Source organism: Dermacentor variabilis, chromosome 5 (assembly GCF_050947875.1).
Source record: "Dermacentor variabilis isolate Ectoservices chromosome 5, ASM5094787v1, whole genome shotgun sequence".
Classification (NCBI taxonomy): Eukaryota; Metazoa; Arthropoda; class Arachnida; order Ixodida; family Ixodidae; genus Dermacentor; species Dermacentor variabilis.
This window is the reverse complement of record NC_134572.1, coordinates 33559556-33577639: the sequence shown is the minus strand read 5'-3', so window position 1 is coordinate 33577639 and position 18084 is coordinate 33559556. Positions and strand designations below refer to the sequence as shown.

Genomic DNA, 18084 nt, shown 5'->3' with positions numbered 1-18084 from the left:
AGCTGTTGAGAACCATCACTGCAACCGCAGAGGGGGGGTATGCAATGCTTTATTGAGTCAGACTAATGGTAGTAATGACAATTTAGGGTAATGGTAGTAATCGGAGTGATGGCAGTGCTGACAGCATGCTGCCGCTGGTCGTAATGCCGCTTCTTTTTTCCCTTTGCCGCTCCTCGTATTCACGCTGGTCTTCGGGAGTCCAAGCTATGCGTTGCCTAACCATAGCGGTGCGGCAATAACAATGAAATTAATTGCTCGGTTGGTTATATTATATACGAAGGCTACCGACGTCACTCCCCATGTCGCAGACAGCCGTCGCCACGCAAGCTTGCGCACCAGTGATCTTTACAGGGAAATGTATGCGGAGAGCGGCTATGTGCTTTGCATTGTTGTCAGGAACTCCTTATCATCAATTATGTGGTTATCATCAATTATGCATCAATTATGAACCAGTAACGTTTGTTTCTGCAAATGTAGTTTGGTCAACATTTATCAAGCCTATGTGCCCCACTCTTTTAGTAAACCATTCCATTACTTTCAATATCATAACTACTATATAAAGCTTAATAATTAATTTTATTTTTCAGACGATTCTCTTTCGGCACTTTGGCTACGTGGAATTTTCGAGTTCCTGTGCGTTAGAGTGACAGAGAAAAAGAGGGGAGGGGAAAATGGGCATTCGGTTAGAAAGGAACAAATGAAGCAGCCCAAGTCAACCGACATCGGAGATGACTCAATTTCTTTCTTTCTTTCTTTTTCTCCTACGCGCTGCCGACAGGCCACGTTCTGATTCACAACAGCGTATGTCACTCGTTTCCTGAATCAAGTTTCTCTATCTTATCGTTTTCTGGAGTCACCCTGGCGTGCATAATGTGAACCGAGACACGTATCCTAGTCCGTGCATGTGGCCGTAAGGAACGAATCCAGCCCACATAGAGATATAGATAAAAAAAAAAAGAACCGAAAGTTTGTGACGGAGAGATCAGTGTTGGGTTATACGGGAGCTCCGGGAACAGAGAACAGCGGAGTGCGAATGTTGACAAAAGGAGCGTGCAGAGAAGGCAGGCAGGCGCGGGTGCGTGCGACCACCTATACAACAAAGCATGACCGGGTGGCGCGTGGTGGCTCCCTGAATGCAAACGTGACGCGTCGTTGATTCGGCACCACTGCCTGCGCCGTCGTGTTGTCACGCCTTTGCGTTTCCTCCCTTCGCGACAGAGCTCGCGCATGGTTCAACTTGTACATTCGCCTACACTCTCTCTCTCTACCTCTTTCACGTCCACGGCATTCATTTGCGTGTATCCAAGGGGGAGACCGAACAGCCGCACATTCCCTGCCGCGTGGTTCGTTTCCATCGCGAGGAAGTTCGGGGGAAAGGATCTAACTGCCGCTGTAGAGGCTGCATCATTCTTTTCCGATACACGCTTTCCCGCACATCCGCGGCAAGGACGTGCGTGGAATTGCGGGCAAGGCTTCGACAAGTCGCACGTGACGAAGGTCGCCCGACACAGGCCCAGCCGGGCGAAAGGGAGTGCGAATGCGATAGCCTGCCTGGAAGCGAGCTCGGCTGACGGCAACAGCGCCGCCGAATAGAGAACGAAGCCAGGGAATCGGGCGCTGTTATGGGGCCTTTGTACGAGCAAGTTGTGATTTTCTGTTTCGCAACAGTACGAGAAAGCATGCGACGTTGCTGGTGCGAAATGGTGACAGCTACTCGTTGTTTTACGTACAAAACCTTATTAGGAGACTACCACTATTTTAGCTCGGGTGAGTTGCGACAAAGATCTTGCCGCTGGAAGCAAAACTTCTAACAACGGCAAACAAATCATACAGAAACACAACACCGCAATGAAGGCCGTCCGGAATTTCATGTAGTTGTGCAATAGGTAAATGGTAGGCTTTAAATAAGCTCACGTTTACGCAAGAAGCGTAAAGCAGATAGCCTACTTTATTATGCGACTATAGAAATTAGCGTTCCACTTATGAGAATGCACAGGAACAGATATTATACGAATATAGTTTAGATGTATTAGCAATGCCCATTAGCATCAACAAACTTTCACTTTGTCCAATACAGTTGAAATTCGGTAGCGTCGTTGCTGAATTTAAGTGGGAATTTAGTAAAAACTACACAACTACCACATTTCTGCAATCCGCAGGTGATATAAAAATATAAATCTTTCGCACATTTGTTCTTTATCAGATAGAAATATGTGTCATATTGTCTTTTTTTCTTCTTCTTAGAGTTGGCTATCCGAAAGCACAGTTAAAGAACCAATGCAGCTCAAAACGAAAACCAAACAAAAAATGCCAGCACACATCAATCCTGACAAGCATAAGCACCAACGATCCACAAAGAATAAAACATACGCTATCAGTGAAGTTTTGAGCCACATTCGCGATGCACGTATATCTACATCTCGCGCGCACACGGTAGCAAGCGCTTTCGCTGCGGCAGGAATTCCTATACTGAAAACCCAGCGTCGAATTAAACGACCTGGCTCGTCCGGAACATGTCCGTTTGTCTTCGCACGTCAAGCGCTTTCACTAGAACACTCACCGTTTTGTTCAACGCGGAAGTTTCTTAGCGACCATGTGGGAGAAGCGCACGTCAGGGGAGAAATAAATGGTGCCTTCGAAGTTTGTCGCAGCGTAGCTATACACGGGCAAATTCTCGAGGGTGGAATGGAGTCCACGTGTGCAGTAAATGAGACGGAGTTCACGGGTGGAAAAGCTGGGCGCCGAAACGGCTCGAACCGCAGCTAGAGCTTTGCTTTTTTGGGAGCAAGAAGTGTCAATTTTCTTGGCTCTCACTGTGCGCTTTGCCGACCGAGTACTGGGTGGTTCGGTCGACCACGGGATTCAATGACGCGTGTCATTCGAGCGAGAAGGGACTTTGCGCGACGCAGCTAGGTTCCAAATGGCTCCTAAGGTTGAGCAGGAGTTCTGGGCACCTTTTGCGAATGATAGAAAGAAATGTCTTCAAGCAGGAGCTGCTACGAGCGTTAGCTTGCCACGGAGGAACTGGTACGTAGATACTTGTGTTTCATCGCAATGAGCATACAAGTCTTCTTTGCTGTTTGGCTTTCGTTGGTATGAATGTTTTCCATACACTCCTCACGCGCGAGACAATGCAGCATTTTAACTAAACTTTCTTTACGGCCCACTTCATTCACACTTCACGTGCGCACGCACTGCATAGAAGTTCGCTGCGGTCTCGTGTTTTCGACAAGCCGCTGTGGCCGAGGAACCAGCGGCGTGGTCAGCGTAACGAAATCGATAGAAAGACGAAGTTAAAGAGTTTGGAAGAAGTGAATATTTAGCAAAATTCATCACGAGTCCCCTTGAGGCAACAGACACAAAAAGGTCAATCACGTGCAGAATTTGATTTTAATATTGGATAAGTTTCGTGCGTATTCAGAGGCTCTCATAAGACAGGAAACGTGAACGACTTTTTTTTTAGTCTATATATAATACAGGGGGCAGAACGTTGGCATGCTTTAGTACAACAGAAAAGCTGGCACGTATCATTACCGACATGTTCTGCGGAATGAAATGCAGAAAGTCGCAGTCAATTGACAAGAAAAAGGAACTAATGAAGGTATGAAATCGAACTGCACGAGCACGTCGAAAATTAATGATCGTAAGAATTAAATTAATGTTGTGAAACTTCCAAAGCTCTTGGCAATAAATTTAAATGTATTCTGTCATCGCGCTATAGTTATGTAAATAGTAGGGAAGCTAAAGTGGCCGTTTGATTAACACACTAACCAATAAAGTCTCGGCAACCGGAAGGTTATAAAGCATGCAGAAGGAAGCGGAAAAGACGGAAGATAAAGTAAGAAAGAAGAAAAATAATTTGAAAAGATATATAACGCTAACGTGCATCTAGCAAGTGCAAGTATATCCAAGAACATGAAAAAGTGAGCAATGCAGAAATGCATTCGTAGCGTTCATGAGCCGAAGAGAATAAGGAAGCAGAAAAATTCCAGGCGTCTAGTAATAACGAGAAACTAAATGCTAAATTGACTAAGAAAGGGAGGAGAGATTGAACGAGAGTAAAAATGCAGTAAAGAGAGAGAGAGAGAAAGAAGAGTAGGCATAAATTTACTATTGCTACGACTATGGCTATAAATGAGTTGCTAAAGGTTGAGCAATTTTCTAGTATGTACAAACCTCGCTCTCGCCTCGTAAACGCGTAATTCTCGTAGGCGTCGACAGCGACCGCTCTTCCTGTGTTGGAGCAGCAAGAAGATACCGCGAAACACTGTGAGATCATGAATAGGTCATACAGTGGACATATATCACAGAAAGACGACACTGCACAATTACAATAATAATAATAATAATAATAACAAGAACAAAATAATAATGATATAGGCATAATATTGGGCTGTTACTCGTTTTATTGTTGCATTGCTGAACTTAGCTTTCTTAACCCTCTGGAACAATGGCAGGCGTGAAAGACTAAGCCGCTGTTCCAGCTTGAGAACTTCCTAGGTTACAAATTGAATTCCCCAACCTCCCCACCCGCCCCACACACACCCCATTTCTTCTTTCCCTCTTCTTTTTTGCGATCAGCAGACAAGGAGCAGAGTAATACGACAGGGGCCAAGATGTTTGTCCCTGTCGTATAATTAGTGCGCGAGAAGATTACATTAGAGAGATCCTCAAAATAAAAACGAACCAGACAAGGTGCCGAAAGAAGAGCAAACTCTTCTGCGATTTGCACAAGAACATCTCATCCACTGAAGGCAACCACTTCGTAACTCGCACTGCTTACGGTTAGCTGTAACCCTGGCCTCACTGTTTACAGCAATGGGGTCAACATGGGTCGCACACACGCCACCGGTAGCTTCGTAAGCTTTCCGAAAAGCACCTCCGACCAACCCGCAGGTGATCTGCGGGATACCACCTGCCGCCTTGTTAAATATCATCCCCCCTTTCAAAATTCAAGAATGCACCACCAACATTTTCCCTCCATGCTATTGCGAGGAACATGGCGAGGGACACAGTGACGGACACGGCGTTTCTCTTTTAGTATAGTGCAGACTTGATCACCGTATTGCGGGAAATAATTTGATTCAAGCTTCAGTTCCTTCAGTGGGCGAAAGTAACTTCAAACATCTATTAATCATTCACAAAGCGGGTGTTGATTAGAATTTACCAAAACGGTTAAATAAATGAATGTGTAGAGCAGTCCTGCATGCCTCCTATTACAACAGGAGCGCAGTTATATTGACGCATCTCTCGGCCTTGCGACACATGATTGAAAATGTATCTCGCACAACATTTCGCTACTATATAGATATCTATCTACGAAAAGCCAAATGTCACAGGGCATCATTTTCACGAATCAAGACGGAACGGGCTGCTATCGCACACTGGACAATTACCTCACACCTGAAATGTTGTTCAAGTACACTTATCCTCACGCCTCACTTCTAGCGGTAATCACAAGATATAAGTTTCGTAGTCACGTTATATGGTTCTGTGACTGATTTGACCCATTTCAATTTAAGCAACACAATTACACTTAAATCTATTAGGATAAGCCAGACAGCTTATAACGTGCGATTGAGTCAACGACATGAACAGTGTACGCACGGCGTTGTTGATTGCCGCTGGACTATAGACATAAATGAATATAGGAAAGAAGCTTCTATATAGGAAGTGAATATAGGAAAGAAGTATTCTATAACAGAACAGCGGTAATATCGCTCGAGAAACACAAAATGTTCGCAGCGTGCGTTAAAACAGCCAGTGCTGGATATTACGCGTACAACATGTGCGCACACCTCTATATCAACGCATTTCTGCGGTAGAGAGCGAACGCGTTTTACTCCCTTCATGCGACTTACAGGAATATAAGTTTCAGCGCAACTTCCATCGCGACAACGCTCGAAGAATGCCTGCATCGCAGCGGTCACTGCGCGGCCTGCCTTTTCAGTGAGCCATCGGACGTGTCATTACCATAAGGCAAACAACGACGATCGAAAATTGAAAGGACTGGCACGTGGCTTTCAGGCGACCTCACGCGCGCGCCACCACCGAACCAACTTCCTTGGGTCTCAAAACTCTCGAAGCCCGTGCGCAGCGACTGTGACACTTTCGATCCACTCTGCCGAGGGCTTATGTGGCTCACACGCGGCACTGAGTGGAAACGCTATCGACCCGACAGCTCTCAAAGGCGCGGAAATGCGGCGAGGAGTGTTAGCAAAGAAGCCGAAGCAAGGAAAACAGCTGGAATCGGGCCAAACTCTCTTCGACGGGTGTGTATGCGCCCGCTCTCCCCTTTTATACGCCCGTCATCGAGAGAATCTTCGTTAATGCCACGTCTTTCATCGTCGCTCGGCATTCCACCGACCACACTCCCACGGGCACGCGTGTGAATGTTCTTATAACCTGCTCGGGCTGGTCGATTGGTGCCCTGCTGTGACAATGTTTTCAAACTCGAAATTATGTATGAACTCGTTCTGACATATGCTGAACCTATTACAGCCTTGACTGACGTCGCCGTGCGTGACATTCTCGGCGCGTTTCGAACTGTAGACCGCCTTTCAAGCATATGTCGTGTACCCAGATCGTTTATTTTCAGTTGGCGATACCGACATGTGTGCGCCTCCTATATTTTGATCACCTGTCTTCAGTCTTTGAACACCTGGAGAGTGAGTTCCTAAACTTCTCTCGTATTTTTCGGATGTATAGACTGTTTTTCTTTTTTTCCTAATGTGTACCCTGCTGTTTCAAACGTTTATGCCGTGTGCTATGTGCTTGGTAGCTATTACATTCAGGGGCAGTGTTCTTTAGTATGTAGTGTGAAAGTAACAGGAACAATCTTTTGAAAAAGGCAGAGTTATTGCAACATGCATTTCTTTTTCATGTTTTAAGCAGACATCAAGCTTTAGCATGCGCCAACAAGGCTCTTCTTTTATTTTTGAATGTATTAGTGTGTCGGCTAGTGCGGGGACTTTTAAACTATTTTTACTGGTTATTAATGGAAACACAACCTGGTACATAGTCATGTTTTGAATAACCATTCATCTGCTCACAAATCAGCGTATCAGGTGAGGCAGAACGCAATGTTCGATAATATAACTTAGACGGATTATAATCCAGAGAAACGACACTCTCAGTGTACACGTGGAACCAGCGCTCCATTATCCTACTACAGCAGAACTGATAGTTGGGCGAGTTGTTACGTATTCATAGTAAAATAATATTGCGCGCACAATTGACAAGGACACTGTGAAGGGGGACACTATGTCCCCCTTCACTGTGTCCTTGTCAATTGTGCGCGCAAGAATATTTTACTATGAATACGTACCAACTCGCTCAACTATCAGTTCTGCTGCAGTTTATTTCTAGTACCGAGGGCTCTTTACCGTGCCATATTTTTCCTCCCGCTAACCCTGCTGTCTTAGCTTCACTAATCGCACTATGTGTGTGCCGAGCAAGAGTGGCATCTTGGCATGTAAGGCATTCTACGTGCCCGCCTGACGTCCAAAGATTATGTGGCTTCATGAAACCGTCGATACGGTACACCAGTTGCGAATAGTTGCGTCTGAATCGTGGAGGCAAGTGCGACACCATAGAGAGAGAGAATGATAAATGAAAGGTAGGGAGGTTAACCAGGACTGAGCCCGGTTGGCTACCCTACACTGGAGAAAGGGAAAGGGGGACGGAAAGATTAAAAGAAGAGAAAGTCCACTGGAGATATCAGTCGGTCACTCAGTACGGATCACAGACGCTGACTCAATCCGGTATCTTTCAAATATCGCAGCAGCGCTTTTGTGGCCTTTTGTAGCTGCGATATGCGAGGCCGTGGTCCCAAGATCTTCTTCAAGGTGAACGGCTTTCCATCTAGCTGATGGAGAGCTGCGCAGAGGTCTTGCCTTTCATTTTCAAAAGATGGGCAGTTGCACAGTAGGTGTTCTATGGTTTCCTCGACACCGCAGGCATTGCACTCGGCGCTATCAGCCATTCCAATCAGAAATACATATGCATTGGTGAATGCGACGCCCAAACGTAAGTGGCACAGCACTGTTTCCTCATTTCGCGGAAGACCTGGTAACAGCCGCAGTTGCATAGAGGGATCGAGAGAATGCAGTCGATGTTGAGTGAATTCAGGTGTGTGCCACTTCTCCAATGTCAAAGAGTGCGCTAGCTTGCCTAAGTGCTGGGCCGAGTCGGTCCGCGATAAAGGTATAGAATCAAGGGTTGCTCCTTCGTGTGCTTTCCTAGCAGCTTCGTCAGCGAGGTCGTTGCCGGAGATACCGCAATAACCAGGCAGCCACTGAAGCACGACGTCGTGTCCTTTCGTGATCATGTGATGGTGTATTTCTCATATCTCCGACACGAGTTGTTCACATGACCCGCGACGAAGAGATGACAGAAAACATTGTAAGGCCGCCTTTGAATCGCAGAATATTGCCCACCGATTAGCCGGATGGTTATTAATATAATCATCGGCACCTCGGAGGGCAACAAGCTCCGAACCGGTCGATGTTGTCAAGTGAGAAATCTTGTATTGGATGCTTAGTAATCGTGATGATATAACCACTGCGCTGGTGGAGGTGGTCTGAGTGGAAGAATCATCCGTATATATGTGGACTCGATCAAAGTAGAAAGTGTGCAAACAATCCAGAGATTCTTGCTTCAAGGCCAAAGTAGGTAGGTCGGTTTTCTTTCTTATCCCTGGAACCGTAAGACGCGCTTGAGGTTGTTTTAAGCACCACAAAGCTCAGGTTGAACATGCTGATGGTATGAAGCCCGATGGTGAGGAGGCACGATGGATGCTGACCTTCTTGGAGAAGGACGCCTGTGGTCGTCGTTCTGGCAGGCACGCAAGAGAGCTTGACTGCATCCGTGAAACATGACGAATATGGGCTCTAAGCGTTTCGGTGCTAATGTGAGTCGTGATCGGATGGTCTTGAGCCATTATAATGGTTGCTGCTGTTGAGGCGCTCCGCGGAAGGCCTAGGCAAACACGTAGTGCCTGCGCCTGCACGCTCTAAAGTTCTCGAAGATTTAACTTTCATGTTTTAGCAAGCACGGGGGAGCTATAGCGTAGGAATCCGATGAACAGTGCTCGATATAACTGTAGCATGGAGCCCACTGACGATCCCCATGTTTTGCCAGCAACGAACTTGAAGACGTGAACAATAGATGTGAGCGTCTTCTTTAAGTGGGCAACCTGAGGGCTCCAAGTGAGGTCCCGGTCTACAATGACACCCAAAAACCGGTGATTTCCCTTGTAAGAGATAGGCTGACCATTGATGCATACTGGATAACGAGTCATCGCTTTTCGCGTAAAAGCGACTAAGGAATATTTTTCTGTTGAGATGGTAAGGCATTGTGCGTGAAGGTAGTCAGATGCCTGTGTTGCTGCTTTCTGTAGCCGTGCGCGAACCTGCAGGCGAGTGACCGCTGACGTCCAGATGCAGATGTCGTCGGCGTAGATTGAGACACTCACTGTTTCCGGTAGGGATTCGGCCAGCCGAAGAAGCACGAGGTTGAAAATAATTGGGCTCAGAACACCGCCTTTTGGAATGCCTTGGCATGTGTAGTGGTCGGTAGTCGGACCATCTTCCGTACTTACGAACAAGGACCTTTGTGTCAAGTAGTTTCTGACCCATTGATATACTCGCCCTCCTAGTTCAATTGTCCAAAGTGCGTCTAGAATGGTTCGATGGGAAACATTGTCGTAAGCGTCTTTCACGTCAAGAAAGAGTGCTTACGTGTAGCGTGCAAGACACAGTGCGGTGATACCAGCAGACGACTCTTCCTGGACAGGTGGAAAACAGCGGATAGGACAACAGAGTTCCTCTGGAACACAGTGAGACCACTCTTGCCCACTGTCAAGAAGGCACATCCTACAGAAGGAAGAGTGGTATGGCTCGGGGCATATTTTATTCCAGAAAAGGACAACAAGCTTCTGCAGCTTGGGCCAAAGTTCGCGCTGGAACCGGCGCTGTGTCTACCTGCGAAGCTGGCAGCATCGAGAGCCGTCTCCCGACTGGTTCCTGAAGAAGAACGTGCAAGGTATGTTTCTGAATGTGTAGGCGGTATCGCGAAGGCAAAAACTGCATGTGTGAGTCCAAACCGGCTCAACCTATAGTGGCAGGAGACTTGGCTTCTAGAGGGTTACGTGTTCTTACCGCCGATAAAGAAGGATGTTTTATTGTCCTACCTGATGGCATGTTTCGTGAAAAAGCTTGTGAAACTATGGATAAAAATTTCAAGAGAATTGATGTTAAGCCTGCCAAACAAAAACAGCGTGCTATTGAATTATTGAGTTCCCTCAATTTAGAAAACCTATGTGCCTCACTCAAAAAAGCAAAGGGCCTGCATCTTGAAGTGTTCTTCAAATGTAAAACTCACAAACCGGGAGAAGAAAGGGGTTAACCGAGGGGCCCGATTTTTATTAGTCATATCATGAGAAGCCAACAAACACTGACACCAAGGACAACATAGGGGAAATTATTTGTGCTTAGAAATGGAATGACGAAACGATAAATTAACGGAAATTAAAGTGGATGAAAAAAACAATTTTCCGCAGGTGGGAACCGAGCCCACAACCTTCGCATGTGTATGCGAAGGTTGTGCAGAATAGGTGCAGAATCGGTGTTGCGTACCGGCTTCCATTGACCTCTGGCAACATGTACACTCGCCCACAAAATATTGCGGGGTGCGCGAGCGCGTGGCGAGACGACCCTCCTCCCCTTCTAGCTGGGAACCCCTGGTATCGAGACCGACGCCTGCACGCATGCCCGTCCTTGCGAGACTGCAAGGAGAGGCCCTGACGTCACTCTTAGTGAAGCTAAAGCGAAGACGGAAGTTGGCGTTGCTCATGGCGTTGCTCCGCCTATGGGGTCAGCTCTCCTCTCTTGTTTACATTTCTCGCGAAACCACGCCGCGCTGCGCGCAACCTTGCTGCTCGGACCCGCACGCTCCGCAGCAATACTAAGCAATCGTTAACACGTTAGCATGATACCGCGAAAGAGTGCAACATTTCCCGCGGATATTCCTTCGTCCGTAGCCATTGCCGTGGCGCGGTACATTGCGTACAGCGTTGCATGCGCGTTCATTTCGCGAACTTTAGTTCCTCCTGTCTAACCTGGCCACAGCAACATCCGGTAAAGCACGGTCCAGATAACGCAGCGCAACAAAACACGGAGGCCAACGAAAACCTGCCCGCACGGCGCCTTTGCCACGGTACGAAACCTACGGGGCAACACGTGTGAGCGCACAGTACCATAACAAAGCCGCCATCGTGGGCCGAAAGGCGTGGCCGCTACAGCAAAAAATAAAAAAAAAAACTGCAGAAAAGAGGAGAACCTACTACGTCATTTCCTCCACACTTTTCTCCTAGCGCGCGGAGGGGGTAGGGCCTCTCCTCAGTTTCCTTCCTCCATGGCAAGCGTGCATCTTTACGCGCGTCCTCCTTGCACGCCCGGCGATATCGGAATGTAGCCACGAGGTGCACACCTTGCGATATGCGCTGTTGCGGCTTTGATGGGCACAACTATGTGAAGCGTGTTTAGAAGCGTGAGCTTGCGCGCGCCCCTGCGGCCGCATTTTGTCGAGTCACGAGCGCTGACGCATAGGGCCCTGTGGCGAACGCAACGCCATCTTTTTTTTTTTTTGCGCTACACCTTTTCGTGGTCAATCTTCGCTGTTCCTTTTTACGAATGGGGCGTTTTCCCGCAGAAGAGCGTGGCAGAAAAGGCCCTCTACAGAAGGAGACAGGCAAGACGAAACTGAACTCTTGATTTCCGTTGTATAAGCGAAGTGCTGTCCGTCGAAGCCGCCACAGCGCCAAACGCAAGAGGGGCACCTCGTGGCTGCATACGGATATCGCCGGCGCGCAAGGAGGAAGCGCTGAAACATGCACGCTTGCAGTCATGGAGGGACGCGCAAGCGTGCAGGCGTCGGTCTCGACACCAGGGGTTCCCTGTTAGCAGAGGAGGAGAGTCGTTTCGCCACGCGCTCGCGCAGCCCGCAATATTTTGCGGGCGAGTGAACATAGGACAAACCGGTTGGTGCATAAACACCCGTCTAAAAGAACATGAACGTTCTCTTGGCAAAGAAAATCATTCGCGCTTGTCGAACCACTGTAATCAATGCCATTGTGATCCGGTATTTTTTAACACTGACATTTCGTTTTCAGATAAAAATGAACTAACACGTCAAATCACAGAAGCATTTCATATCGAAAAGTGCGCTGAAAGAAGCATAAGCCAACCATCGATTGTATTCACTGAAAATGAATTTGCTTTTTTAAATACTGGTTGAACCTTCTTAATCTGTTTTCAATCTGTTTCTGTTTTACTGACCACTCGTGTTGCACATGCTCAGCGCTGATAGCTGGGGTATATATGTTCTGTATCTTTCCGAAAATAAAATAGTTGTTAGTAAGAGCTGGTGTGTCCCCCTTCACTGTGTCCTTGTCAATTGTGTGCGCAAAAATATTTTACTATGTATCCTACTACTTAAGACAGCCGGGCCTCACTACACAGCGTCAGGGGATCTGTTCTTGCATAATGGCATTGCGAAATAGAGAACAGGGTAAGCGCTCATCTAGTTGCCAGCAACCTCAGTATATAAAAAAAATGTATCCACTGAAAGCTCCCAAACAACTTAAGGCATAATAAATATGAAAGCACAAAAACCGCATGGAATAGCAGTCGACACTAACCACTAGACTAGCCTGACGGGTTCGTATATGCTTAAAGTGAACGAGACCACATTAGGTGTCGCAATCGAATGCGAATCGTGTACAGTCCACGGTTGCATTTAACTAACAATGGCACAGAAATGTGGAATGTGCTCCCTAGGAATACTCAATTCACTGGGAGACGTGACCACAAATATATGAACAATAAACACGAAAGTGTGAGGCTTCGACATAGGAAGACAATGAAGAGCGTTCGATAGGGTTTCACAGGGAACAGCAGATGCTGCATTCGGCTTTACCCTCTTTGTTTTATATTATCGCCCGTACGTGTTTTCTTGCTTTCACTGTGTACTTCGAGAACCAGAAACTAGAAGCGGTGAGTTAAAGCAGAGTGAGTGCGGTGACAGATAAAAATGAATGCGGCGCGGCGCGTGGATGAGCCCAGAATCGTGGTGCGGCATAGTAAGCGCGCTTCCTGCAGGAAAACGTAACTGCTCTGTTACCCTCTTCACGCCCGCCCAACTCTTTGGTTCTCGCATATCCAGCCTCCCCCGCCTCTTCTTTATACTCGAGATAAAGAGGGGGGGGGGGGAAGGGGTAGACACGCCGACCTGGCGCGTTCCGCGTATCCCGCTGTACACGGCTGGAAATAGCGCATACATATTCGGCAGCGGAAGCACAACGACTGCACGCTGATGCCGCGCATAGCAGCCGGCGCGCAGACCATGTCGTATCGCGTTTAGGCATCTTCTCAGAGAGAGAGAGAGAGAGAGAGAGAAAAGCAAAAACGGAAGAGCGCGAAGATTGCCCTAGGGTACGTGGTGATCTAAGAGGCGCGCCAGCACGACTCACTGGGCGCACGAATTTGTCCGTGTGCGTGCGTGTGGGCTGCGTGCCCGATGCCGAGAAGAGAGACGGGTCGGCGCGCGCGGGCGTGCAGTTCGTGCCCAATGGCGTGTCGCCGCCACTGGCGGAGTCGTGTTTATTCCGCACCGCAGAGCGGCACACGTGGAACATGGGGGAGTTGCACCGCGCAAGGCGAAGCGGGCGGGAGGGCGGGCGGGTGCAGTGCTGCCACTGGCTCGCTGCTGCTGAGCACTCGTGAAGCCGGTGTCCGCGTATCTGGCGGCTTTTCTGGGCACCGAAATGCTGCGGCAGGAATGCGGCGCCGGCGTTTACGGGCACGAGTAGATATCGCGTGAAAGGGTTTCATGGAGCAAGCCTGCTAAGTCACCCAGAGCGAGTGTACATTTGCGTCAATGCTCTCTCCGAATGACTGCTCGTTAAAAGTCTCTTCCCCTTGTTTATTTTTGGTTCATTTCTTCATTTTCTCGAAGTTAGAAAGCATTGAAAAAGAGTTACCTTCCTTCAGGAGGACTGATTTGGTGGCTGTTTAGCTGCCACATTCGGTTACGTTGGAATATTGAAAGTTGCCAACTGTCGAGTTAGAGTGAGCGGTTTGCAGAAAAGAAGATAAAAACATGAAAAGATTAGTATCCCATTCATTGTGCATGAACGTGGATTGGTTGATTGCTCTAACTACTGGACACAGCCATCGCATTAGCGGGAAGAATAGATCAAAGAAGAAAGACAGCAAGATTGTTGCTAGGAAGCATAATAGGCATTCTGGCTTTATATGTGACCCTGTCGGGATTTTGAAGCCCTTCCTCGTCGAGTACACCCCACAGCCCGGTAACCTTCTTTCATTGAAGTTCTTTCGCTTGTAAGAGCAATAAAACAAGTTGGAAACCTTGTCCCGCCTGTCCAACTTTCTTTACTTCAACCGCACTCTTCCCTCGAGCAGGTAAGAGCGTTTTCGGAGACGTGCTTCTACACAAGTTATCTGAAGGTCTAAAGTGCAACACTACTTCAACTGATTTTCTTATTTGCGACAGGTAAAAATTATAAGTTATCTGCTTCGGACAGTAGCTGGTTCACAGTTAACAAATAACGTGCGGCGCAAAATGCAGAAAGGGCGCAAAGAAAGATAGGAAAGAGCGTAGACTACCAACTTTTACTGCAAGGAACACCAGGAAAGCAATATGAGGTTATGAAAGGTCTATTAATTATCTAGGGTTTCTTTTAAGCCAGTTAAGTTGACTTGGTTTATAGTAGTTTACACTAAAACGTTCGCAACAAAGTAACAAATTAGTACTTTTATTAGAACCATAGGATGAGGGACGGGAGGGGGGATACCTTTTGTCGCGGCGTAAGCTAGCACAACACCAGCAAATAGACAATAGCAGCTAAGGCCACTGGTGATGTGAAGTAACAAATAGTATCGAACACATATAGTTACAAATGGCTCAGGAAAAAAAAAACTCTAAATCGAAAACCTTCAGACACTACCTATTCCAAACGTTGGTAGGAGCATACTGGAAGCACTTGGAACACGCATTCTAATTAGTTCCTTCCGGTGATGAACATTTCCCCCTAGATAGGATAAAAATCATTTTAGAACAGCCTCGCCCGGTTTTTTTGTGTGCTATTCATTATTCATGTAGTGTAACGGATAACACCATTGTCGCAAACAGAAGACCGTGCTGGCTAGAAGCCATGTCACTACGTGGCATTCACATTACATTAACGTGCGATAACTGATTCGGCCGTGGACTAGCAATGAAAATGAAGCACTCCGAATTATATCAGATAATGGGAGATGTACCCCTTGTGCGACGCTTGGGTCCATGAAATGAAGAAAGGAGTGTTGCAAAATAACGCTTAAAAATATATAAAAGTATAAATATAAAAGTACTCGCCTTATTCAAAGCGCTTAAATGTGCGCGCGTCCCTTATTTGCGAAATTGTTTGTGGGCAATTCAAGAAAAGAAGAACAGAAAAGAAATCTCACCCATGAAAATACGGAAAGTTGAATAAAAACGCCACTCTAGCCTATAAACATGGTAAATAATGGTAAATAACGTTGGGAAGCAGTTCGAAAACTTAGATTGCTCGTCCGCAAATCGCTGGAGAAGTATACGAAGCACAATTACTCACTTTGGGTTTCGTCTGTGACTGTTGTCATTGTGCGAAGCTTGATACCTGGAACACCTGAAAAGTAGAAACGAAACGTTAGGCAAGATATTATAGAGCGTTGGGAGAGCTACACCAAGTATTATAATTCAGAATCAGAAAGTATGAAACGCAAGAGAACTACCCCCTGCCGACTTGCTCTTATTTCGTTATTTGTTTAAAACAAGGTGATGAGGCCCTGGCGTTTCTTAATGCAACCTGCGCAATTTGAACGTCAATTACATGTCCTCGTCAAGTGAGTACGACTGAACGAGTAGAGAATCCAGTTTTTACGTCTATTCAGCAATAAGTGGGATTTGTCGATGGAATATCACCAAAGAAACATGCACCGCAAAGGACACGCATAAAAATATGAGAGCGCAAAGACGAAACATAATAGGGGCAACGGAAGTATCAGGTGAATTTACTCAAAGAATTGAGAAATTTTAAAGCGTTAGTTTTTCTCAGCTTGTTAAGTTTTGCGCCGTTGGCACTGTTCGCAGTGGTGGGCCGATCACGGAGACAGCGCATTCTACAGTTCCCATCGGTGTGTGCGGCTAAGTATGTGCCACTCATTATGTCTTCATGCCACTGGCTATGCGCCATCGTCGTCAGGCCATCGTCATGTCGCCGTTATCATGATGCTCTCGTCGTCATACGGTGGCCGTCATGCCATCTCCCTTCATTGTCATCATACCGACATCTGATTCTCGTCATATGGTCGTTCTCCCGCCGTCGTCGTGCTAAACTTGTCATAGTCTCATTAACGTCATGTGGCCGTCGTCACGCTGTCGTCGTTGTGCTGTCTTCGTCAATTCAGTACCGTCATCCCATCTTCTACACGCCGTCGTCATAGCGCTTTACGCTGCGCAAATAAATATGCCTAGAAAGCCCACGAGTGCTCCAGCATCGGAGAGGAGCGTAATATTTCAAACTACAAGGTATCGGGTATAGGGTATAAGGTATAAGGTGTACAAGGTATCGTTAATATCCCTAACAGTGAAATGTCTGTGAAATGTCGTCGAAGAAGCAGGACTTGCAGAACCTCAAGCAATGCGGCGTGCTTAAGATCGGGAGCAAAAATACTTAGTCCACGTAAATTCAACTTAAAGTCCACTTAGTCCGCTTATATATTGGCCTTACGTACTCTTAACCACCCTTTCAGATTTATTAAACCAAAACAACAATAATACATCAGTCTTAGTGAACACGCGCCATGCTCTACTATAGCAATAAATATGAAAGTGTTTTCCATGAATTCTAGCTATCTCTCAGTAAGCACCATAGGCGTTACCTTAGACACAAGACATTTATTATCAGTATCTAAAAGACCGGCAACATTTTCTTCGTTTTCTTATCCGTAGATTACAAGAACAGTGATATTTGTCCGAAGGTCAACTCATAATTGCATTATTATAGTGGGCGCCAAGGTTTGCCGAGTCGTGCTGTTTCGGGCTATGCTACGTTCACTCCTTTTTGTAATCTTCTGCTTCCTCTTCGCCAGACATTTTAATTAGTATTTACACTAGCGTTTACACAACAAAAGTTTAAGATCTTTCATTCGACCACGGCAGCAGAAGCAGGGAAAGCTGGGAGAGTTTATGCTTGCTTTAAAGAAACAGCGTGGCCAATCGGGCGGACAACGACATATCTTAACAATTTGCACAACACTCATTCCAAAATTACTTTTAAATGAGCAGTGAATTTCGATAGGGAGGTTCAGTTGGCGAAAATTAGCAAGAAATGTTTCGTTATTATTATTATTATTATTATTACTAATGTTAATATCATGATTAGTAGTAGTAGTAGTAGTAGTAGTATAGTAGCGGTTGTAGTAGTAGTAGTAGCAGTAGTAGTAGTAGTAGTAGTAGTAGTAGTAGTAGTAGTATGGTTAGTTCACGGCTACTGCAGGAGGAAGTCCTGTCCCGCCGGGCCCCAGTTAGCCCTGTCTGGCCCCAGCTTACTCAATCGCACGTCAACTCTGCGCCAGCCTGCATATATGCGCTAGCTAGCTGGCGTTTCCAGGGCAGAGCTCCTTTCAGTACTGGCCACACACTTCCGGGCTCTTGTCAATAGAGAACTTCCGCACACTTAAAACGCAGGGTCGCAAATTACTGCCCGAAGTAGTGTTTTATGGGGCCATAGCGTTCAGCGGCAATGCGGAGCAATACAATTACCACGTGCGCTATGGCAGCTATGAGGTGACCTCATAGCTGCCAGCTAGTTGTAATTTCATTCAAATAAATCACTCCCTCATTCAAGACATAGTAGCGTATTTGCATGGCGCCAGACCAACAAGCGCGCACGATATCCCCGTCTCTCTCAATATATATATATATATATATATATATATATATATATATATATATATATATATATATATATATATATAT

The 18084-nt window shown here is 46.5% G+C and overlaps 1 protein-coding gene across 6 annotated transcripts in view; it reads right to left on the bottom strand.

Annotated features, from left to right (window-relative positions):
- The window catches only part of LOC142582417 (neural cell adhesion molecule 2-like), a 388203-nt gene that overhangs the window by 75432 nt on the left and 294687 nt on the right, over nt 1-18084 (bottom strand). For 5 of the 6 annotated variants that reach the window (XM_075692113.1, XM_075692111.1, XM_075692116.1 and 2 more), the window contains 2 exons: nt 15677-15730; nt 4177-4233 (listed from right to left, as the gene is read on the bottom strand). In XM_075692113.1, coding sequence (XP_075548228.1) covers nt 4177-4233; nt 15677-15730 — 111 coding nt within the window. The remainder of the gene's footprint in view (nt 1-4176; nt 4234-15676; nt 15731-18084) is intronic. The other variant, XM_075692117.1, reaches the window with a different exon arrangement.